General features: G+C 40.0%; 2 protein-coding genes across 3 annotated transcripts in view; one reads left to right on the forward strand and one right to left on the reverse strand.

Moving 5' to 3' along the window:
- Positions 1-1,343, forward strand: part of fbxo11 (F-box protein 11) — an 86,526-nt gene extending 85,183 nt beyond the window's left edge. For both annotated transcript variants that reach the window (XM_008102708.3, XM_008102709.3), the window contains one exon: positions 56-1,343. In XM_008102708.3, coding sequence (XP_008100915.2) covers positions 56-185 — 130 coding nt within the window. In that variant the 3' untranslated portion in view covers positions 186-1,343. The remainder of the gene's footprint in view (positions 1-55) is intronic.
- On the reverse strand, positions 1,312-25,565 carry msh6 (mutS homolog 6). The gene is made up of 10 exons (XM_008102710.3): positions 25,316-25,565; positions 13,803-14,005; positions 13,076-13,248; positions 9,906-12,450; positions 8,200-8,471; positions 7,062-7,179; positions 5,100-5,189; positions 3,298-3,452; positions 1,740-1,939; positions 1,312-1,470 (listed from the first exon to the last, which is right to left on the reverse strand). Exons 1-10 carry the CDS (start codon positions 25,459-25,461, stop codon positions 1,398-1,400), a joined length of 3,975 nt encoding a protein of 1,324 aa, XP_008100917.1. The 5' UTR covers positions 25,462-25,565; the 3' UTR covers positions 1,312-1,397.
- Between the last annotated feature and the right edge of the window lie 56 nt (positions 25,566-25,621).

Consider the following 25,621-nt stretch of genomic DNA (forward strand, 5'->3'; position numbering starts at 1 on the left):
AAGCTTAAGTACAATTATTTTGTAAGTACGCATTTCAACTATTTCTCTCTTCCAGGTTTTTCTGCGACTGTGGTGCTGGAACATTGTCCAATCCTTGTACACTAGCCGGAGAACCAACACATGATACAGATACACTATATGACTCTGCTCCTCCTATAGAATCTAATACACTGCAGCACAACTGAATTACTTTGAAAAAAAGTCCTGCCATTCTATCATAACTGTTAATTTTGTTTTTTTGAGGAAGTTATACTTGCCCATTTCTGCAGAGAGACTTTAAAATGGATATGTAAAGTGGTGACACTATGGAGCTCAACCTACCAAAAAGAAAGTGGCAATATGTTGACTCAGGATAACAGAACTGGGCGTTTCAGCATTACTGTGTAAACAAAGACTAAGGGACAGATGTGAAGATAATAAGCTGCATCTTTGTACAGATACCAACTTCCCAAAGGCTGGTGTTTCTACAAGTAGCATTGAAACTCAGTCCCATTTGCAGTACTATTCTGTAGACGAGCAGCAGTCTTTGTTGCTGCCTTTATGGACATGGGTACCAATTGCTTTTTGTAATATGGTAAAAATGTGAGCTAGCACTTCTGCATTTATTTTGATTTTTTTAACATTTATTCAGATTGAGATGATTTTAATGCTTTAATCTCATGTAGTTTTTAATTTCAAGCAAATCTTATTGTACTTGAATGTGTCCTGTTTTGTTAGCACACCTAGACTTGCTGTAACTGTACTCATGTCCCAGTATGTACGTTCTTTCTATGAAAGAGAACACTAATCTTAAATTATATCCAGCAATTTTTCTGGTATCCTTTGCAGTTAGAACTTCCCCTGCCCCCCCTTCCCTCATGATTTTTATTACATCACCTTAAAAAAACCAATGTTTTACAAATGAGACATCTTGGGAGAGAATGCACTATAAAACAAAGTACACATGCAGCAGTTTGAAAATTGAAGTTTTACTATGTTTTAAAGTACACTGTAAGAATCTCCCCAAACAATCCTGTATTTTACTCTGTTCACAGTTTTATTGAACAGTTTCAACATTACTCTTCTGAACTGCTGAAAATTGCAATTTCCTGCTCTAATGAAGATGACAAAGTATATAGATGGCCCTATACAGTTTCATAGCTTTTTTCCATTTATGTGTATTGGTGACAGTGGGTAATCAACAGCCTGAAAGTGTATGCATGTACCATAACATCTAGACTTAATATATTGTGGAGTATTCAATAACCATTATGTAGAGGGTAGGTAAGAATTAAAAGGGTTTAATTTCCTAGGAAAGACAATGGAAAATGGTCATTTTTAAAAAATAAAGTTTATTAGATCACTGTGTTGTCTGCATTCTGGCTACCAAAACGGCGGTAGAAACTATACAAGGTTTCTCAAACGTGAAGCAGACTCTTCTTAAGATCATCTTTGATTAACGGTGCACCATCGGCTATCCGACAGAGATTCCTGGGAAAAGAAACACGTATTTGTTCAAGAGACTCTTACAAAAAGGTGTAAAACTATCATCAAAAGCAGAACTTGCTGTTTTTAAACATTAAAACACAACAGCACCGTGCAATGAATGTGCTTTCCCACCAACCTAATGAAGTGTACAACCAGCACAACAGAAATAAGTTACTCTGTGTACTCTCCTACAGGACAAATGAAGTGGTTTGAAAAAAAGAACTTTCTGTTAAACAAGGAAAAATTCAACTGGATCTAATAAGAAAACTTACCGAAACGCTTTTAATGAATGAGTAATTCTTTCAAATTCTTTTGCTTTTTTATGACCCTTCTGAATAACTTCTTCTGGAATGTCAGCAAGTCTTGCAGCATTAAAACCATAGCTTTTGGGGCAAGCCCCTTTAATAAATTTGTAGAGGAAGGTGATTGTTTCTTGACTAGGATCCTCACTCTCATTTTCCACCATACATGCCTAGAAAAGAGAAGACTTCTATTAGTTCAAGGGCTTTTCCTTGTTCCTTCAAACCTGTTCCTTTGTCCACCTGACTTGTTTACTGACTGGCTACAAAGTAACATGAGTAATTTTTTAAAAACAATGTTTAGATTGGATCTTAATTACCATCAGCTTAAGTAAGTAGCTGGCACCCTGTACTGAATAAATGCCCAGCCCCCTCAAACACCATTTTAAATACAAAATGGCAGAAGGATTTGGCCACAGAACAGATCTCTGCTGTTTAGTACTAGTGGCTGGCGAGAGGATGAAACCAGAAGACGATACGAAGTTACACATGTGGTACCACATTGTCAGTAATGTTGGCTCTTGGCCAGCATTTTTCTGAAAATACTGTGTTAAATTTCTGTACTTTTATTCCAGAACTCCCAAGTAGATGTATTGAAATGCACAAAACAAATCCAAATGACAAACAGCAATGAAACAAAATATCACAACCAGTACTCCACATCTGCTGGGATTAAGGTCACAGGACCCTTATGAAAGTAGAAAAAATGCATTAAAAAACCCCTTTATCTTAGATAACTCTTCACCAAGCATTTGTAGCTCTGCAGCACAACTCTTGTGTTCAACATCTGCCACAGGTTGGCCATAGAACTGCAATTCTTTAGAGAAGAGTTTCCCAAACGTTTTGTATTGCCATGCTTATCAGATATGCATTATTTTATGACAATCATTCAGTATGAATATGAATAGCAAATCAGGTTAAACAACCCCTTATAAGTGCTTCACAATAAATATGCTGTGTAAATGAGGTTTGGCATTTTTCCCATTACGCTTATGTCCTATTGCTGATTCTTGTGTAGTTTGCTCTATAGCCGCTCCATAGGATTCACCACAAACATTGTCAACAGAATTTCTTGCCTTAATTAAAACTGATCAATTTTAGTGATAATTACTGCACTCAATCAACAAATTGTGCAAATTAGAAAAGTAATGTGTTGTTGAAGGCTTTCATGGTATAACCTCAACCTCTGAGGATGCCTGCCATAGATGTGGGCAAAACGTCAGAAGAGAATACTTCTGGCCATACAGCCTGGAAAACATACAACCCTATAAAGGTAATAACAGTACCTAGGCTTGAACAACAGCAGTACTTTGTAGTGTTGAACTTTTGTAAAGCATCCACAGTATGACAGATGCAAGATCTACCTTTCCTTGATAATGATTGCAAAGTGTGTTCAGAAAGAAACCCAATCTGAGCAAATGCTTAGCAGAACTCTGCACTTGGGAGGAAATTGGCCTCTAGTGAAAATTGCAGATCATACACAATGCATGATACTATAACCAATAAGCCAACACAAGAAAAAAGTATGTACCATGTGTCCCAACTGCACAGAGGGACAGCGGGTATAGTCCTCAACTAAAGAATGGTAATGTGTTGAAAACATTGCGCGGCATCTTATATTCTCTGAAAGTTCTTTGACAACAGCATTTGCGATGGCAGTTCCATCAAATGTAGCTGTACCTCGACCTGAAAATTGAGAGAGAACGGAGTAAAATTCAAGACATCAGAACTGGTGAGCATGCTTTCTAGGTTCCTTGGCTTAATAACCTCATGACATTGTCACATCACACAGGAGCGCACCAAAACGTGGAGCCAGAATCCGCCACAGGGAAATCATTTCTGGTACTATCTCTGTGTTGACTAAGCAGATTTCATGTCAAACAGAGAAGGTGATAAGTCGGCCAATAAAAAGATTTCATCTTCAAATAAATAAAATAAGAACCACTGCAAGAGAAAATTCAAAACTTGCAGTGATTTGACCTTAACAAATTTCTGATGTATTTTCCTAAAAGCCAGTTGAAGAATGCAATCTATATTGCTAAAGACTTAAGCCTCAACACGGCCTACAGTATGAACCATCCATTTTATAGCCAGCATGAACAATTAGTTTAAAGGGGTGGATTCAAACCAATTCTAAATATCCAGTTTTCTTGCTATGGCCAATAAATAACATTTTTAGAAACATATTTTTATCTGAGTTAAATAGAGAACACTGATAGTTCTCAAATATGCAAGAAAGCATTACAATCCCCACCCCCTTATGATTTAGGATGATCCCACATTCCTGTCACTTGGAATGTGAAAGGAAAGGATGCATCGAAAAGTAGGGATTGGAATGTTGCACTGAAACTTCCAGAATTCTTCACTATTGGCTATACTGCCAGGACATACAGAGATTAAATTATTTCTTCCCATGCTTTGTAATATCTGATTATCATCTTAGGATCTCATTAAATTCCCTAATATACACATTTGAAAACTAAAAATTAGCATTTTAACAGTAGCTTTAGTGAGTCTGGAAGGGACAAAAATAACTTGCGCCTCACAGCTTGTATTTCATATCATTCCTGGATGGTCAGCCTATTTCCTAACAGGAATATCAGAAAAGCAAATGGAGAATCAAAGGCCTGAACAGAGAGGAGAAAGATTTAATAAGATTTCCAAAACCAGCTTTAATCCCTAGTGTAAGGCTGAGTCCCCTTCAGGGTGAGAAGGATGGGATATAAATGTGGTAAATAAAATGAATAAAAGTGTTCTTGGAACTTTTTGTAATGATAGATGAAGTAACAGTATTTTCCTGCTTTTCTGCATTTGAGTAAGTTCTGTATGCATTGTACATAGAAGGAAACAAATTCAGTTCACAAGAAGTCAAACCTTAAGAAATGAAATCCATACATATTTCCAGCTTTTGGTTTGCACTTAACATTTTAGTAACTGGAATTGTAAATAAGTGGCAGGGGTGCAAACTTCTTGAGTAAGAATTCTTTTATTCCTACAGCTCTATAGGCTAGCAGATTGGTTTGATGAAGACATGCTGACTAATGTTATACTACTACATCACCTATGATTCAGCTGTCCTGGCAAGCCCAACTATCATGCCACCACATATTTAAAACAGGATTTCTACCTCTTTTGCATGCTGTGTACACCATGGAGCCATAGACCACACATATGCTGTGCTAATGTCAATGCACATATACTGGCCAGTTTAAATGAAATGCTGGGGCCCTATCATTAGGCATTAATGTGGTAGGCAAGAACAGATGTCAAGAGGTAGTGACGGGTCAATATTCTAGCTTGATCATAACATTTCTGCATTGTCAGTCCACATACCTAATTCATCCATGAGAACAAAGGAATGTTCTGTAGCATGTCGTAGCACACTGGAGGTCTCACTCAGCTCCACAAAGAATGTGCTTTCCCCTGGTGAAGGAAACACATTTGATAATAAGCATAATCCTTCCAAAGACCCTTAGTAGTCAAGCCCTCCTCTAGCTTATGGAAAATCCTATCAAGAAGCAGACCTCTTACTTCAATGGGAGCATAGTTTGGTGTGTCAGCCTCCTCAATGGGGTTTGGAACACATCATCACCAGCCAATAGGAGCCCTACTGTCTGACAGTAGCTGTAAGGCACACATGCACATTAGGTCCAAGTGTCTGGGATTTGTCTCTGAATATCGGGCTCTTCCCAAGGGCCTAGGATATTAGAGGTATTTTTGTAGAATGTGCGCAGTTCCGAGAAGTGCTGCATTCTACAGCATGTGGATTGATATATCCAAATTAAGATTTTTCAAGTGTTTTTCAAGGTTTCTTGAAAGGCTTCCAAGAGCACCAAGCACTACTGATACCACTGTTGTTCTCTTTTGCCAGTCGTTTAATTTCAATTTGTACTGGTATTTCGTGATCTTTTCCAGCTGTTTGTCCTCTCCTCTACTGCAATGTCGATAAAAACACGTTTCTTTTCCACAAACGTTATATCTGATGTGTTGTGGCAGGTGTTTATCTGTTTGGATTCTAAAATCCTAGAGTTTTTGCTTCTTCGTTTTCCACAGTCTTTTCCGGCTTGTGCTTATACCAGGTTTTACTACAGGGTAGGTCATAGTTCTTGCAAAGGTTTCAGTGCACCATTGCTGCTATCCTGTTGTGACGTTGGACATCCTGTGACAGCAACCACCAAGTTTCACAAGCAAAAGATTGTCAGATTGATTCAGGACAATCGTTGTATCACTCAGAGAGAAATTTCAAGCATAATCAGCATTTCACAAGAATGTGTGGGTCACATTTTTGCTTTGCTTGGCTATCGGAAGATCTGTGCACGATGGGTACTGTGAGATGCTGGTTACGGATACCGTGTAGACTTCTTCTATGACGGCTTCAGAAAACTTGTTCATCGTTGGCAGAAATGTATCCAATTGTCTGGTGACGATGTGGAAAAGTGAATAGTGGTAATTAAAGAGCACATTCTAAGGATTATTTCTGTGTTTGTTTTATTAAAATATTCCCATCCAAACCCAAGTAACAAAGGTAGAGGGATTACTTTTCATTCAATCCTCGTACTATCCAGCTATGTGGCAATTCGTTGAATGCTTTCTTGCAATCAATCCAAACTACATGCAAGTTAGTTTTCTTTCTTTTGCAATTCTCAAGGATTATTTTATCTGTCAGCAGTTGGTCTTTGGTTCCCCTGTGTTTCGTTCAGGAGGCAGAAAATTCTTCAATTCCAGATGGTCTTGTATTGCATCAGCTAATATGCCTATAAGCAGCTTGAAGGTTGTTGGTAGGCAAGTGATTGGCCTGTAATTGCTAGGAATAGCTCCCTTTTCAGAATGTTTGACTGTTGTCATCCATTCTTCAATTTGGCCTGTTTGCAGTACTTGATTCGACTATCTGGTGATTCTTTCATGCAAGTTGGTTAGTTTCTTGAGCCAAAATCCATGTGGATCATCACTTTCTGGAGCAGTCCAGTTCTTCACCTTTTCAGGGAAAGTCAGCCCTTTAAATTTAGTGTTCTTTTGATCTATCTTCCCAGCCACACATGCTGCAAATAGCCAAACTGAAAATGCTAGTACCTTGAAATAATATATACATTAGGCAGCTGTACTGTAAAGACAAATGAATTTAATTATCACTATTCTCTAACAAATAATTAGAACTTATTACTAGCTCTTTTTAGGTTAAGGATGAATTTTTGAAGCTGATCCAGTTTGGAAACAAAAGCATAATAAATTATATATTGTATTGGTAAGAGTGCCCTGCTTTATCATTACTTTATAATAAAAACACCCCAAACTCACCTGACATAATTCTATCTGAAGCCCCTAATCTGGTGAAGACTCTATCAACAGGAGTGAGCCTGCAAGATTCAGCTGGCACAAAACATCCCAACTGGGCCATTATTACCAACAGTCCAGCCTGCAAAGCAACAAAGCCAACAGTCATTAGGACACTATCTTCACTTAATTATTTCAAAAATAAGAAACACAAGAAAGAAATGCAGGTTCAGAATTCTTTATCCAAAACAATCCAAAATCATCTGCGAGGGTGGCTGAAATAGTGGCATCTGGGTTTTCCGATGATACAGTGTACACAAACTTGGTGTCCAAGGCATTGTTGGCATGGAGCACTTTGTTCGCTTTTCTCCTTATGGCAACTATCATTAGGATAAAGTAGGCAACATGTAGATTTCTAAAATTCTATGAAAAACAACCCATGTAATTTAAACACTGACTTCCACTGCATGCTTATTCCAACAAAATGCAGGTAGAACAGGGATATCTCATTAATTTTAGGTGTAGCCACATTTTAATTGCATTTCTAAAAGCATTTCTCAACTGAGCCATTTTTTTTCTTATAACATATACCTGGAACATACCTGCTTTCTTTAAAAACATTGATCTCTTTATCTGGAGAAGGGTCCAGAAGATCTTATATTTCCAACTATCTGAACCTGACTTATTTAACCTTTAGCCCTATTACTACTCCATTTACAGAGTCCAAATCAAAACAGCAATTACTCTAATTTACATGTTGCACCATAATATATCAACGTGGAGAGGAATATCTTAATCAGCTCAAAATTTGCAGCCAGTTTATGTTTTTTTTTTTCGTGTCAGGAGCAACTTGAGTCACTTCTGGAGAGAATTGGCTGTCTGCAAGGACGTTGCCCAGGGGACGCCCAGATGTTTTGATGTTTTTACCATCCTTGTGGGAGGCTTCTCTCATGTCCCTGCATGGAGCTGGAGCTGATAGAGGGAGCTCATCCGCACTCTCCCCGAGTGTGATTTGAACCTGGCAGCTTTCAGGTGAGCAACCCAACCTTCAAGTCACAAGGCTTTAGTCCACTATGCCACCTGGGGCTCCAGTTTATATGGTTAAATGACTAGTTTGTTAAGAATGTAAAGTATGATGCATCATGCCTTGTTCTACAATCACCTGTCTCATGAGTGTAGACTTTCCTCCCATGTTCGGCCCAGTCACTAGAATGCATGGTGCCTTCGCCTCAGAGTTCCCCTTGACATCCTTTACCCCTATGAAGATATCATTTGGTATGAAGTCATCCCCAAAAAATGTTTTTGTGATACATGGATGGCGTGAATTTTCGAGCTCCAGAAATGGTGGTGTATTTTCATCTGGCAGCAAGATTATAGGTCGACACACGGGTCCGTCACATCCCTGACTATGATGGGCGAGGCACTGCAAGACATCTATGAAATCAAAATAAAAGACCAGTTAGTTAGGTTTTCTGATTCCTGGGTTCCTTCTTGTACAGCAGGTAGCTAGAAAACCAAATCCTGTATACAAAGCTCAATCTTAAATCTCAAAATATCTATTAATTGTTCTGCCCTCTAAGCCAAAAGAGGAATTCAAAGATTCTGTAGCAGTTAATACTGTTCCACTCAACTATACTAATATACATAAAGCACAACTGAAATTAATGATTGAAACATATTTAATTAGAAATAATTCCCAATTCTCTGGTCTAATAAAATTAAAGTGGAATGGTAAAATTCAAATTCCTATTGCCAAAACAGAATTCTAACACATTTAAAAAAAGGAAACTAGCTCTATGCTGACCTATTACACATCTCCAGAAGTCAGACCAATATTTTACACCCATATGCAAATTGTATTTTCATGTCAGTGCTATTGCTTACATAGGGAATATCATGAAGATTAACAAATTGTTTTGTAATATGGACATTTCTTTTAAATAAGAAGTAGAAAAGTATCTGACTTGAAGCCATGCAATCCATGAGAAGGCAGTAGATGGGTAAGAATGCATAGTTTTTCTGCTTATTTCTTACATGCAACACATATCTATCTATCTGTCTATGTGTACATATGCACATGCTTGGATGGGAAATTGCCAAAAAAATGAAAGATGTGGTAGGTTGAATTGCAAAGGAAGGCACTGGCAAAACCATCTGATGACTCCTCGTTTAAGAAAACCTTATGAAATTCATGCCCAACCTAGTCAACCTGAAGGCATACAAATCACACATGTGTATATATGTGTATTTATCCTTTGTCATTTTGAACATTTCTTTTTTCAGCCCTGATGGATTAATATGGCTAAAGAGGTCCTTTCCTAGTGTTCTACATTCACAATACACACCAAGGAATTCTGCTGCAACAGCAATAGATGGGCATGCATTACCACAGTGATTTTGGCCAAAGAATCTTCTTCTGAGGAAGTAATCTATTTTTCAGGCACGCATTTAAGATTTAAAATTTTGTCACATATCTTAACTTTTTTATGTGGCCACAAACTACTAGGAAAGATTTATCTGTTACAGAGCACACCATACATTACACAAAACCACAGGGAAATTCAACACAACCTTAGAATACTAATCATTTCCCCAAGAGATAATGCTTCAGCCATTTTTTTAAGTGTCTGATTAAAACTGGATCAAACAAAATTGATTTTGGGGCCTCATTCCCTGCATGATGGTGGGGGGCTGGTGAGAATAGAGGGCCCTTGTGTAACCTTCCAACTCTTTTAAGATTTTATGGTTTATTCTACTGTTCACCAGTTTGCCATCCTTCCCATAATACACGTAAATATAAACAAGACACTAAAATAAATCAAGAGTGAAAAGCGGACTTGTTACATGCAACAATGGAAGAATGCATACCTAATACTGCAATGCAATCTACTGCTGCTTGCCAATCTCTGCTGTTTTTATCAAAGTCATAGAATAACCTTTTCATACAAGCTTTCTGTGCTGCATCCCTCCGCTCTTCAGCATTGACAATCTTGTTCAGCATCTTCTCTGTATCTTTGGTCCAGTAACGCTTGTACCCTTTTCTGCTTGACTTCAACACATAGTCATTAGGTAAATCCCGTGGAACTGCAGTTTCAGCAATCTCAATTTGATAACGATTTTTGCCTGCTCCCCAATACATCATGGCTCTGATCCCAAGCCTTTTGCGCTGCTCTTCCAAATACTGGCGAAGATATTCTTCAATATTAGTTATATCCTCTACAGCTTTATCATAGTCTGAGTCAAAGCCAGGTTTTGGATTAATTACACCAGTCTTACGTGCAGTAGTATGATCAAAGGCAGCATCCCACTTCTTAAGTTCCTCAGTTAGATCTGGGAAACAGCCTTCTGGGTTTTTAGATTTGAGTGTCACTGTCTGTCTCAATATTTTGGACGTAAAACTATCAACAACATCTTCCAAAATCGAGATTATTTCTACTACAACTTTAAATCCTTCTAATGCACTCAAAAAGTCAAGTATCTTCTTCTTGCTGTATCTGCCTTCCTCATACATAACGGCCCTGTTATCTGGGTGATTCGGGTTCTTAAGTGAAAAACCAATGCTGTGAATTTTGCTGAGAAGCCTCTCGAGGTCTGGGAGCTTTTTAAGATGGTCCCGAATTTCAGACACTCTGGCAGCTTCTGCCAAAAGATTTTCAACTGCATCCAGGCGGTCGTTGATGGCACAAGGATTACACAATGGTGCACAGAGCCACTGTTTCAGGAGCCTCTTTCCAAATGGTGTACAGCATGTGTCAATCCTTTCCAGCAATGTGCCTTCTGGTGAACCAGTGGCATTCTCCAATATTTCCAGGTTTGCTAGAGTCACGCCATCCAGCACCATCCTCTGGTTTGTTTTAGCAAAAATGCTACTAGTCTTTATTTCTTTTCCAATATCAATGTCCACAGGAACATATTCTTCAAATTTTGCCATTGATAAGATATCCTTGTCAATAATACATTTTTTAAGGTAGTAAATGCAACAACCAAGTGCTGACAAAGCAAGCTCACTGTTTTCCCCAGGAGTAAGTCCTAATGAGTCACTTTCTGCTGTCATGGATTTGATTACTGGAGGCAGAACTACTCCACTATTTGGATTTTCCTTGTCCTGGAAGTAGTCTTCCTCAATGAGAGTTTTTAATGTTTTAGATGCCTTCCAGAACTGTGAGCCTGCAATCAAGCCTTCTTGTACAGAAGAAGGAAGTAAACTTTTCAATATCTTCTGTGTTTCTCCTGAGGGATTCCCCCGTTCAAAGAGGATCTGCACAGGAGGATAATGAGCCAAAAGAGTTCTAAGCCTCGAGCAATGGCGGTCATCCAGGAACTGTCCCAAATAGAACTTTCCAACTGTTGTATCAACGAAACATACTCCATAGGTATAATGGAGTCCAGCAGAATCATCACATTTTTCTTTTATGCAAAGGAGGTATTTGCTGTGGGTGTCTGAAAAGTCACCATCCAGAATACTGTAGGTCTGTGTCCCTTTAGAAATGATCCTGCATACTTCTCTGTGCACAACTCTATCATATTTTGTCGGGTGAGCCATGGATTTACAGCGTGCTTCCATCATCTCTGGAGTCTCCATCTGCTCAATACGAACAACTTTGTAACCTTTCTGAACTAGTGTATTGGAGAACCTGTCATAGGCTATTTCTGGGAAACCCGAGTGGGCCCAAGTGCCTTTCATGAATGCCAGTCCAAGCTTGCTAACCCCAACAACAGCATCCATGTGATACAATTCATAGAACTTTCCAACTTTATAAAAGAGAACACAATCAAAGTACTGGCTCTTCAGCTCCCACCATTTCCGCATTCCTGGGGTACAGTTCTTAAGGTAGTCTTCTGGCACAAAAATAGTACTTGGGTCATAATCTGGATCATTCTGCCGTCTCCTATTAGCATCTTTCCTTTTACCATCTTTGAGCCACTCGATTTTATCATGTTCCCACACAGATGGACTACCATCTTCTCCTCCTCCATTAATATTTGGACGATAATCATAACAGTCAGGAGCTGCAAAAGATGCTAATTTATACATAATCTCACAGGAAAGATTAATTTCTCTGCTGGGAGTTTCAAGAATGTCATTTTTAGGAATTTCCTTTGGAGGAAGTCTGTATTCCTTTTCCTGTGTTGGTTTAATGAATGGTTTAGGAGAGACTTTAATATGACGTTTTTTTTTCTTTTCTGGATCAAACTCAGTGTCAGAAATTTCACTTTCACCTCTTCCAGGGCTATTTTCATCACTGCTCGCTTGATCAGGCTTAAACTCCATGTCTGAACCTTCATGATCACTATCTAAATCATTAAGCTTTCTCTTCTTGGCTTTTCCATGATGCTGTTGTCGTCCAACTGTTCTTTTATTTCTATGTTTTGCTCCCTTTGTTGCAGAAAATTCTTCACCCTCATCGCTCACCTAAGAAAGAGTGGAAGAAGGGCAACAACAAAAAGGTTTAAAATGCTGGCTGTAAATGAATATCTTCAGGCTGCAAGTTATACCACAGGCAAAAATTATCACTAGCTGCCTATATAAATGATAGATTAATACAAATCAAGTCCTGGCCATATTACCTTAAAATAGTCAGATCCAGGATTTTATGGCACAACTGCAGCTGGATTCAAGCATGGCAAACAGCATATTTAGTCTATTCTAACCCAATATTGTTGAACATCTGCCAGCAAAAAGGTGCACTTTAATATCTTTAATGGTGTTTATCACAGCTTTGAAAAAATTATCTAGAAATAACTTTAATAAAAACCAAGGCAGATATCCTGATTTTAAGCCAAAGATCAAATGAAATAGCATTGTCTTCATTGCCCACCTAAAACTTAAAAGAGTCTGACCTCCCTTGGGAGACAGATCTCAGGCTTCAGCCAGGTTCATATGAGAGGAGATGGCTGTTTAATTACCCTGGCCCCAAGCCATTTCAGACTTTGTAGGCCAAGATCACACTCTGGAATTAGGCTCAAGAAGTAAACAAGCCAGCACAGTTCTTGTTAAGACCATTGTTGTCATCTGTAAAATGAAATTTTAGAGATACCTCCATCTCATCTTCATCTTCCTCACTTTCTGAAGGTTTGTCACACACTGCCAGTTCAAGTCGTTCACTTTTATCTTTTTCCATAGCAGCATCTGCCAGTTCCATTGCTCTCTTAATCTCATATCTTGAACTGTAAAACATACCTCCCCTTTGGGTATCTCTGCCAGTAGAACCTGTAAGACAAAAGGAATGACAATTTAGAAAGCGAAACAAGGCCAGTCGGGATCACAATCTGCACTCTTAATGAACTAACATGCAAGAAACCCTACAATTTAAACACCCTGTCTCCTAAGAGTTGTTAACTATTGTTACTACTGTTCCTGGGTGGCTTCAAGTCATTTCTAACTGATTGAACCTGAAGACAAACCTATCACTGGGTTTCCTTGGCAAATTTTGTTCAAAAGGACCTTGCCATCACCTTTCTCTAAGATGGAGAACATGACTTACTCAAGATCATCCAGTAGGTTTCCACAGCCAAGCCACAATTTGAACCATTCTTCAGAATTGCAGTTCCAACACTCAAACTACTCTACCATACTAGCTACACAAAATGAAGTACCAAAAAAGTTTCAAGAGAAACTTCTAAAATGGTCCTACAAATAACTGATATAAAGTAATTGAAGTTAGGAACTCCTGGATGACAGATACCAAGGAAAGAAATACATCTCAAGCCAATATGAGAAAACGTAGAGGAATTAATTAGTCAACTGCTATTTATACTGCTGACCTGCATATGGTCTTAGGTATCTAAGGCTAACCCAGCCCCTTGATGGGTCATCATCAAAAAACTGCACATGGATGCGAGATGCTCTTCCTCTCCCCCGGAAAAGTGTTCCGTCTGTTGGATGCTTGTACACAAGAGATGGCCACCATGGGTATCCTTCAAGTTTGGCCCAAACTAAATCACCGGGCGTAAATTCACAGAAGTCACTATAAAAGGAGAGAAAATGTATTCCACACTCATCATCTGTTAAAAGTAATATTTGTCTTTCAACAACACTTAACAAAGTGGCAATTATATCGATACTACACAAAGTGCTTTTGAATGTGTACAGAATTTCTTCTTACTTCTGAAGCACTGCTGCACATTTATTTAAATAAGAGTTGGAAAATCCCAGAGCGAAAGACACGGCATCAAAACTGAATGGAACTTTAATCATATAATGATAGCAAACTCTGAATTAATGAGCTCAATGAAAACATGAAATGAAACCAACAACAGAAGGGTGGATTACAAACGTTTTCGAAATGGCTGAAATTGATAAACTAACTCTAGTGTTATAAGAAACAAATACTCAGAAATTTCAAGAAGGATAGAAACCCTTTATTGAATTCATAAAAAAACAAAGGAAGATGACCACAGTAGGACTTGTGGACTGAAATAATAGAAATGGTATATAGAGGCATTGTGTAGTTAGCACATCTGAAACAATCAATTGATCAAAACTTTATTTATATCCCACCCCATCTCCCCATGGGGACTCATGATGCATGATAGTCAAAAGTGATACTATCTTGATGCTTTCTTGGCTTGACTTGATTGTAGACCATCCCTCAGTTCTTCTCCGGAATTAAAAAATTGTATTTTTAATCTCCTTTGATTGGGAAATAAAAATAATAGATATTGGGGCATTGTGCATTAACATTTCTCTAGATCTGAAAGGGCCTATCTCACAATGTCTCCATGGCAACACTCTGGCAATGGTGGCTTGTCTCTCTCTTTGTGGCTCCTTCCTCCCTCCCTCCCTTCCCCTGATACATGTCACCTTTCATTCCCAGTGACATCACAGACCACTTCACCTAGCAATAGCCTGTGATACAAACAGATACAAAAAATTTCACTTTTATATCATCATATAACTATATGAGCTATAACTCATGGCCGAGAATGATTGCCTTCCAAGTGTAGGGTCTTGACGGTGGGTTCGTAGGGGACTGTAGAGACCTATTCTTGATCTACACACTTTTTTTGCTGTGAGGGCATCGTCCTGACAATGGTGGGCTTGACACGCCTTCCTCTTGACACATTTCTCCCTTTCTCCCTCCATTCGTGCCTCTTGAATTTCACAGTGCTGTTGGTAACAGCTGACCTCTAGTTAGAATCCCAGGGCTTCCCAGTTCTCGGTGTCTATGCCACAGTTTTTAAGGTCAGCTTTAAGCCTATCTTTAAATCTCTTTTCCTGTCCACCAAAATTCTATTTTCTGTTCTTGAATTGAGAGTATAGTAACGGCTATGGGAGACGGTGATCAAACATTCGAACAGCGTGGTCAGTCCAGCGAAGTTGATGACGGAAGATCATTACTTCAATGCTGATGGTCTTTGCTTCTTCCAGAATGCTGACATTTGTCCGTCTTGTCTTCCCAAGAGATCTGTAGGATTTTTCAGAGGCAATGCTGATGGAATCATTCCAGAAGTTGAGTGACATTCAATTTTCTCAGGTGTATAACAGGGTTGGGAGGACAACAGCTTTATAAACAAACATTTTTGTATCCCTACAAATGTCCTGATCCTCAAACACCCTCTGCTTCATTCGAAAAAAATGCTGCACTCCCAGAGCTCAGATGGTGTTGTATTTCGGTGCTGATTGGTTCAAGTGCTCCGCTATGGCTGACTTCTCTGGTTGAGTTAGTTGGCAGTGCCTTTCATGTTCCTTGATGAATCAATAAAACAACCTTAGCAGGAACATATAGTCAATCAGGCCTAGTTAGTAACTGGATGGCAGATAATTAATAACAGATGCTGAAGGCTATATTTCATAAGCGGTAACTCACAAATCTACTTCCGAGTATTCCTTGCCTAAGAAAACTCTAGGAAATTAATGGAATCACCATAAGATGATATAAAACTTGAGTATACCTGTGTGCACACACAGAGTATGTGTCAAAATAGAACAATACAATCAGGCCTTTGTTTCCATGTAATGGTTGAGCAGTCCAAGGATAACACTGAGTCTTCTGAAGTGGAAAAAAGGCAGGATATTATTTACAGCTGGGTGCACAAGCAGGATCTCACCTTTATTCTCAGAGACCCCAAATCTTGAGTTACAATGGTTATATAATTGGAGTAGTACAAATATTGTCATTTGGTAAGAGATTGTCTACTGTGTATTGTTGGCTCTCCTGATGGAGGCCACACACCCATTCCTTAAGCATTCACTTGCTTACATGACTAAGGCACTTTTGCTAACTTTGCACTTTACTGAGCCTGTGCAACCTACTGGCTTACAGAAATACTAGGCAGAAATGCTGGGCAGAAGTGTGCCTTTTCACAATCAGGCCTTTGTTTCAACTATCCACTGCCTAAAAATCCCTCCCCATAAAATTAAAATAATTTTAAATTTTGCCATTTGAAGCATACCATTTTAATACAGCACTGTATATATGCTATTTACTCGAATCTAATGCTCACCATTTTTAGCTAAATGGGGATGTGCATTAGATTCATGTAATACAATAATAGTGCTGAGCCAAAGTTAAGGGAGAAGCTGCTTCAGGAGCATCTTTGTTTCAACTATACATTGCCTAAAAATCTCTCCCCATAAAATTAAAAGAAACTTGGATTTTGCCATTTGAGGCATACCATTTTAATACAGCACTGTATATACACTATTTACTCGAATCTAATTCTCACCGTTTTTGGCTAAATGGGGATGTGCATTAGATTCATATAATACAGTCCCTTTTTGAGGGACAAAATGAATTGCCAAGACTCAATGCTATGGGATCCTGGGATTTGGATTTTGGTGAGGCATTAGCATTCTTTGGCAGAAAATGTTCGAGACCTTGTAAAACTACAGCCCCCATGACTCCATAGTATTGAGCCAGAGCAGTTAAAGTGGATTCATTCTGCAGCATTGATACACCCCAAGGTTTTCTTTTCCATTGCTGAAAGGGTTGGTGTCTTAACACTTTTGTTTTTAAAGAAGGAATTCTAAGCAGGTAGCAACTGTATTGCACACCTTTTTTGGCCAAATTACAAAGAATGCGCTTTTTTGTTGCTGCGCATTACATTCACCAGAAAATACTTGGTTTTGGGGTTTTGAAACCAGAAGTGTGCATTAGACTCAATGGTGCATTAGAATCAAGCAAATATGGCACTGTGATTTGAGCTTTCACAGATTTGGTATCCACTAGGGTGGTCCTAAAACCAGATACTAAGGGCTCACTGCACTCCTCCTTACATCTGTCAGGGTTCACTATTGGGTCTAAGTCATTTAAAACAAAGCCAAACACCTGTTAACTTGCAGATAGATCCTGACAAAGGTGGACACAGTCTACACCTACAACCGTAGAATTAATAGTTTGACACTTTACTTGCCATAGAATGAGATCTGTAGTTTTATAAGGTTTTTAGTCATCTCTGCTAGAGAGTGTCAAACTACGACTTCCACAAGACCTCACCTGGAATACTGTGTCCAGTCCTGGGTATCACAATATCAAGAATGATATTAAATGTATCCAGAAAACGATGACCAACATGATCAAAGTTCTGGAATCCAAGCCCCATGAGGAAAGGTTGAGGGAGCTGGGTATGTTCAGCTTTGAATAAAAAAGGCTGAGTGGACATGATAGCCATGTTTGAGTATTTGAAAGGATGCCATATTGAGAGGGGGGCAAGCTTGTTTTCTGCTGCTAATAAATAATAAATTTTTATTTATATCCCGCTTTTCATCTCATGAAAGAACCCAAAGTGGCTTCCGGCATGTTAACAATACAGTAAACATACAATACAAAAACAGCATAATCAAACCACAAATATAGAACATAATAAGCAATCACTAAAACATAAAACATATATAAGCATTTAAAACAAAATAAATATTGTGGTGTCTTGTCAAATTGAGTCTTATTGCACTTCCTACCGCCCAAGGGATATTAACCTTCTCGGCTTCAGCCTAGATTTATTAGCTGAAGACTTGTTTAGGAAGGAATGTCTTCAGCTGTTGCCTGAAAGATATTAGGGAACTGCTACAGAAACTAGGATAAGGAGCAATTGATCCAAATTTTGTGTGTGCGTGTGTGCGGGGGGGGGGGGGGGATTCCTCCAAAACATTAGGAAAAACCTCCTGAAGGCAAGAACTGTTTGAGAGTGGCATGTGTTGCCTCAGGAGCATGGTGGAAACTCCTTCCCTGGAGATTTTAAACAAAGATGAGACTAAAATTTTAAAAATGTGAATTTTATAAGAAGAAAGTTTTGAGAATGGGTTAAAGAGAGGGGAGGAGAGAGTACAAAGGAGTTGGGAAGAGATAGCGTTGCTAAGCAATGAAGAAATGTAGAGGTGCCTAATTGAAGCCCAAAGTAGGAAGTGAAAGGAAAGGGGGAAGAGGTTTGATTGTGTGTGTACCTATAAAGCCCTATGCTCTGGTCCAGCCTATTTGTGTGACCGTGTCTCCCCTTATAATAATAAAACTTTATTTATACAGTAGAATCTCACTTATCCGACTTCCGCTTATCCGACACTCCGTATTATCCGACGCCATCTAGTGGCCAATTGAAAAAATTGCACCCTTCACTTAATCCAAGGTGAGAGCTGTGGCTCTTTCCGGTTGGAAAAAAACTGGAAGGAGGAAAGCGCATCTCAGAAGGGATGGAAGGGGATGAATCATCCCATGGGGGGGGGGATTAAATGCAATGGCTCTCCCTCTCTCTTTGTGCTCTCAGAGCCTTGTGTCTCCAAACTGCCCTTGTTTCCAAATCAATGGCTCCTGATTGGAAGGAAAGAATGGGGAGGAGAGAAGCCAAAGCAGCGGGCCCAGGCTTGGGAAAGGGCCACAGGCAAGGCCAAGTCAGGGCTGGCGAATGGGGCGGGGGGCTGGCTGCCTTCTGTCGTCTTCTTACCTGGGTGGATGGGCAGAGGACCCCCCTTTCCTCATGCGCACACACACACACACTTTGCTCCAGATCCCCCTTCTCTGTCCTTCTCCCTTTTTCTCCCCTACGCACTCTCTCTTCCTCCTCCTCCTCCTCCCTCTTCTCCCTCTTTTACCCAACAGCTTTGCAGAAACTTGCACTTCTGGCCTTCTCCTCCTCTTCCTCTTTTAACCCAAGCAACGATCATTAGAGGCATAGTACCCTAGAAACACAAGAGACCCCCTCCTCCCTTCAGAGGCTCTCCAGCCCAGCCCCGGTCTGCCAGGCTGGAAGGCACAAGTCAAGCCCTCCTCCCAACACAGAGCCACCCAGCTCCAGGTGAGATTCTGGAGACATTTGACCAATATCAAATATTTAGCAAACTTTGGTTTCCCAGTGTTGCCATTGCTCTGCTCAATATGGGATTCTAGAGATGATTAATCTACAGTATTATCAGTGTTTTCCCAGCTCTGGTCTTCCAGGGGTTTTGGATTTCAAACAGGACGTTTTGGTGCTTAATTTGTAAAACCATAATATAATTTGACATTTAATAGGCTTTTTCTTAATCCCTCCTCATTATCCAACATATTCGCTTATCCAACATTCTGCCGGCCCGTTTATGTTGGATAAGTGAGACTCTACTGTATTCTTCCCTGAGGGGGATTCATGGTGGCTCATAACATATAACAGTAAACAATATAACAAAATAAACAAATTAAAATGGATAATAACATAAAACTATTTAAACAAGACAATAACATAGCAAAACATAAAAATTAAAACAGCCATATTAGAGGTGAACATAAAAAACACAATCTATAGATTAAATAATATAAAACAATACAATACTTGAGCCTGCACGGGCTCTGAGATCCATCAGGGAGACCCTCCTTTCGGGCCCGCTGCTGTTACAAACGCGGCTCTGGCCCCCACTTTAACAGCATTTAGGAAGCAGTTGTTTTTGTTTCAGGAGCGACTTGAGAAACTGCAAGTCACTTCTGGTGTGAGAGAATTGGCCATCTGCAAGGATGTAGCCCAGGGGATGACTAGATGTTTTACCATGCTTGTGGGAGGCTTATCTCATGTCCCCGCATGGGAAGCTGGAGCTGATAGAGGGAGCTCACACACTCTCCCCGGATTCAAACCGCCGGCCTGTCAATCAGCAGTCCTGCCGGCACAAGAGTTTAACCCATTGTGCCACCAGGGGCTCCTAGGAAGCAGTTAAAAACATGGCACTTGAAAACGGCTAGTGTAAACGCAAAGATGGAGTTGTACGGGGGGATAACTCTAAATTGGGTTTTATTGCTTTTATCATCAAGCATATGACCTGTGTTGTTTTTAAATGACATTACATGTTTTAATTGTTTACGTCTTACATTGATGTGATTGATGTTTATGAGTTGTATTAATTATGTTTGTTGGATTTTAATTTTAATTTCTGTGATTCACCCTTTTCGATTTATTTGCTTTAATCCTTGATTCTGAGTGTGATTGATACCATGTACACTGTTTTTCGTGTTGTGAGTTGCCCTGAGTCCCCTTGAGGAGAGGAGGCGGGATATAAATAACCAGTCCAATTCAAAATGCTGGTTCTTACCTATAAAGCCCTAAACGGCTTCGGTCCAGGTTACCTGGAATATGTCCCTCTTTACATACCTGAGTGAACAATGAGGTCAAGCGGGAGACCCTTATCTCTACACAGGCCCCCTCTCATATGCACTTAAGTAGGACCAGGGAAGGCTCCTTCTCAGGGTAAACACAGTTTCCGGAACTCCCTCTTGGAAGAATTAAGAGCTGCCCTGTCCCTGTTGAGCTTCCAGAAAGAGGTAAAGACCTTCTTATTTAAGAAAGCTTAAATAAGTGGTGGAGATTTTTAAATTGATTCCAATGCCAACTGGATTTTAATTGGTTATTAATTGGAGCTAGTTTTCTGCCTCTTAGGTATATTTTATTTCAGCACAAAATGTTATAATTTAATATTTTTATGGCTGCTTTTATTTTTGGATTATGATTTGTTGTTCTGTGTTGTTTTGGTTGTTATTATTTCTATGTATATTGTATGTTTGCTGTAAGCTGCCCCAAGTCCCTTTTGGGAGAGGGGGCGGGATACAAATACAGTTTATTTTATTTTTTATTATTATTAACTAAAGATTGTATGTGCCAGGGCTGGATGGAGTTTTCAGGTTCAAGCACTTGCTTATCGAAAATGGTTTTTACGGGGGAGGAGGTGATGGGGTTACAAACATGTGACCTTAACCATGTTTTAACTTTGTATTGTATGGTTTTATTCTGTTGTAAGCCGCATTGAGTCTGCTTGTGGAAAAAGGCGTGGTAAAAATATCTTAAATAAATAGATATAGACCTTTCAGGTCCCCACCATAGCATTTAAGACAGGCATTGGGCAAACCTTGAATCTCTGGGAGTTTCTGGCCCTTTTGAATGCCTGAGTGGAGAAATGGCAGTGGAAGCCTGTAGTGGCTAGCTCCTGAAGAGGCACTGATGCATTCTCCTTTTTGCAAAATGACCCTCAACTTATCCATGAATTATACAAAAATCCTTATTTTTGGAACCCAAACCTGCCCTTAACGTAAGACCTGAAATCTACTTACATGCATGAAGTGCGAATGTAAATCCTGACTTGGTTTATAAGTCAGGTTGAGATACATAGATCCCTGGTTGAGATCTATCTTATATCTGGGCTCTGCTAGTTCATGTTAACCCCCCCGTTACCTTCATTGGCCACACAACTAACACACGCAACTTTGTGAACTCTAGTTGGCTCTGTAGATTAATGTGGATGTTTGTGCAGACTCTAAGTCAATATATGTTTGTTTGACTATGTTTGGTTCAAGTTATTTATGTTAGATTTAATTCACTGATGTTAGGTTTAATTTGATGTGAAGTTTTATTTTTTTATGCGGCGTTTTTCGTATATGAGTTTTTCTGGGATTTGATGTTGGTATTTGTTTTTATAGAGGTATTGAATGTTTGCTGTTATATATTAGAATCCACCCTGAGTCCTCCTGGGGAGATAGGGTGGAATACAAATAAAGTTTTATCATCATCATCATAATTATTATAAATGGACAGTAAAGAAGGCAATGTAAAGCAGTCTTTCTGCAAGAGTTATTTATTTATTGTCAGTTTAAGAGAAATATGAAAACTGGAAAAATGACAACTGTCATATTGTTGCATGGATTAGTAAAAGTATTAGCACCGGACGGGGGGCTTGTGTTTTTGTGATCAATCAACCTGTAATTTTCTGCTTGTTCTCTATGTATGCTTACCTGCACAAAGGGGGGAAAAAACCTCTCCGTTCAAGCAGAGACACTTCACGGGAATGTAAGACAACGAACACAAAAAACACTTCAGATTTTAGTTCATGTTCAAGGTAAGAGCTGGAAGAAACACGATTGCTTCCATTGAAAGGGGTGATTTGGGTGTCCCCCAATCACATGTACATACCGGGTTTTGCCAAGCCGCTATGAGCACACTCGGAGACCAAAGAGTTGAGGACAAAACACCTTTATTTTAGGAAGCTTCCGACAGACAATAGCAACACGGCAGTGAAGCTGGCAAAAGTTGTCTGCCCCGAACGAATCTGCTCGGGGTCTTTTATACACCACTTGTTTATCACATCTCTAGTTCCTCATTCTGGACTGGGTTTACTGGAAAACCCACAAGTACAGTTTGTGGTCGGCAGGCACATCCTGACTTGTAAACAACTCCAGGATGTAGCCCACCACAAACCGTCACAGTTGAAGCAAAAGTACATGTATTGCATACATTTCTCAGAATCGGCTAACCACAAGCTTAACCACAACTGATTCTTGCTAAACATACAGGACACATTCTATCTTGTCACAAGACAGCAAGTTGCAAACTTTAAAATCATTTTTGGAGGAGAGACTGATCTCTGGTTTCAAGCAGACAGGCATCAAACATGGAGTCACTCTGGTTCAGTGACCCCTTCACCATCATCCAAATTTCAAAAACTCTAATAATGGTTTAAGTAGTTCCCTTTTCACAATATTTATATGGGACATTCAGGATCAGAAGGAACACAGATTGAATAAAAGTGGCTGAGGAAGGTGGCAATTGCCCACATGTCCTCCTTCCCAGCTTTCAAGAAGCTTGTAGCCCAGGCATGGGCAAACTTTGGCCCTCCAGATGTTTTGGACTTCAACTTCCACGATTCCTAACAGCCTACTGTTGTGGGAAGTGAAGTCCAAAACACCTGGAAGGCTGAAGTTTGCCCATGCCCAACATATCCCATTTGGTGGGTGGGTGTTTTGTTCATCTGGTTAGGTGAAGCTGTTCACACAGGTAAACTCTTCTAACTGAAATCTCTACCATACATGAATAGTCTTTATGAGGTTTTCTTTGGCCTCTAGGGCTATCCGCACCATAGAAGCCCTCATAAACAGATGTGCATGTTTATCAAAGCCAAATGCACATATACAAAATATGGTCCAAGAAGCAGCTGATCACTATGCAGTTAATGGAGGATATATTTATTTAGTCACAAGCATTGCATGTGAAGTTTCTTCTCACATCCAGTACTTCAGAACCAAAGATTTTCAGTCTACCTATTTACCCAATGAATTTACCCAGCTCATCCTTTAATTAGTTAAATAATAACAATAACAATAACAATGGCACTGCAGTATATCCATATGTTCACCATTCCGCATCTCCAACAGCTTTGGAAAATACACAGTCCTTTCCCTCAAAGCACATCACACCGTCTTTCAGACATAACTTCCATCTGTTCAGCATGATATGGTCAGTGTATGCTCATATAATGCAGTATAACTGTATTGAATTGCATTTTATGAATGTACACCAGAGGCAAGGGCTGTTAGAAATTATGGAAGTCCAAAACTTCTGAGGGCCAAAGTTTGCTCATGCCTTGTAGCCAATGAGGGTTGTAGGTGTTATGGGTCCAACACCTCACCCCTGAAAATTTTCAGTTTTTTAAAAAAACTGGTTTACTCAAGAATTTTAGCTGGTTAACCAAATCGCCATGCTAACTCTATGAAAGGCAAAAATGACTTCCTCCAGAACTGCAAACACCATCTCAACCAAATTTGGATAATTTATTCACCTACGTTTCTGCCAATTTACATGGCAATAGCTGCAACAGCTGCTATGCCTGATCTAAGACTATGCAATTTATTTATTTAGAATAAATACTTATTTAGGATTTTTCTATCCCGCCGTTCTCTACCACGTGGACCCAAGGCGGCTTACAACCAGAATACAAACATTAAAATCCTTCAATCAAGAGAACAAAATAGATACAACAACTCTCAACAAAATCCCACGTTTCAGTTATGACCATAACTTCCTCCCCCAAGTATCCTTCCTTCATCCCGGCCATAACAATCCCCAATGCCTGCTATGGCTCAATTAATTACACTAAAAGATACACTAAAAGTGAATATTATAAAAATTATATGAACGAAGTATGTATTACAAATTATGCTTGAACAGCTTAGATCCGGCATGGGCAAACTGCGGCCCTCCAGGTGTTTTGGGCTACAACTCCCACCATTCCTAACAGCTTCAAGCCTTCCTTTTCCCCCAGCTGCGGGGGGAAAAGGAAGGGGCCTGAGGCTGTTAGGAATGGTGGGAGTTGTAGTCCAAAGAAAGGATTCCCTGAAATGCACAGGCAAGAGGCCACTATAGTTAGAAATGTAATCCAATAATATGAACTGTAAAACAGTAATTAAACCAAAACATAATCCATGTGTTACCAACACACATACATTCATAGAAAGTAAAACTATATTCAGAGTTTGTGAGTCCAATGTCCACCAGAGTTCATGTTCCACATGGAGGACTGTATAAGTCACTAATTGTGAGTATATATGAATATAAAGTTTTACTTTCTATGAATGTATGTGTGTTGGTAACACATGGATTATGTTTTGGTTTAATTACTGTTTTATAATTCATATTATTGGATTACATTTCTAGCTATAGTGGCCTCTTGCCTGTGGGAGTTGTAGTCCAAAATACCTGGAGGGCCGCAGTTTGCCCATGCATGGATTAGATAATTCAGAAGTCTTGTCTTCCCTTGCAGAAGTGTAGGTGTCCATAATTGTTGCCATGTATGCAGCTAGCCTCGCAATCGCTCCAAAGCCTGGCCTCCTCCACACGAGGGGACCGCGGCCTGCTTCTTCTTCTCTTCCAACGAGGCTTGACTCCACCCCTCCCTTTTTCCTTCCGACCAAAAACAACGTCCCGCTCATTGTTCTCTTCTCCCTTCCCGCGCCATCCCTCAAGGAGCGGCATTCTTTCCTAAAGAAAGCTAGGCCGCAAAACAGGCGCCCTCCCTCCTGGCAGTGCAGGCCCGAAGCCCTTCTCTCTCTCTCGGGGCTCACCATTCCGCCGGCGGGAGGTTGGCGGTGCCGCGCTTGTTCCGGGGAGGCCTGCTGGAGCTGCCTGCGCCTTCCTCGTCGTCGCTGTCGCTGCCTCGCCTTCTCCCCGACTTGGGGAAGAAGCTGAGGAGGCTGCTCTGGTGAGACATGATGATGATGATGGCGGCGGCTGAGGGGAAGGAGCCAGCCAGGAGGAGGAGAAGCCGTGGCTCGCGCTCCCAGGGGGGCGGGGCTCCCGACCACGGCGCGCGCGCGCGAAACGGCCGTTGCCGCCCAGCGAGTGACGTCACGGACGGAGGGATACCAGAT

Source organism: Anolis carolinensis, chromosome 1 (genome assembly GCF_035594765.1).
Source record: "Anolis carolinensis isolate JA03-04 chromosome 1, rAnoCar3.1.pri, whole genome shotgun sequence".
Lineage (NCBI taxonomy): Eukaryota > Metazoa > Chordata > Lepidosauria > Squamata > Dactyloidae > Anolis > Anolis carolinensis.

Bases quoted from the DNA above. Each gene is read 5' to 3' on its own strand.
- msh6 (XM_008102710.3), bottom strand. From the start codon at position 25,461: ATGTCTCACCAGAGCAGCCTCCTCAGCTTCTTCCCCAAGTCGGGGAGA. The intron at 1,940-3,297 runs GTACATACTTTT...TCTCTTTTCTAG, and splicing joins CTGTGCAGTTGGGACACATG to GCATGTATGGTGGAAAATGA. The intron at 1,471-1,739 runs GTAAGTTTTCTT...TTCTTTTCCCAG, and splicing joins CATTCATTAAAAGCGTTTCG to GAATCTCTGTCGGATAGCCG.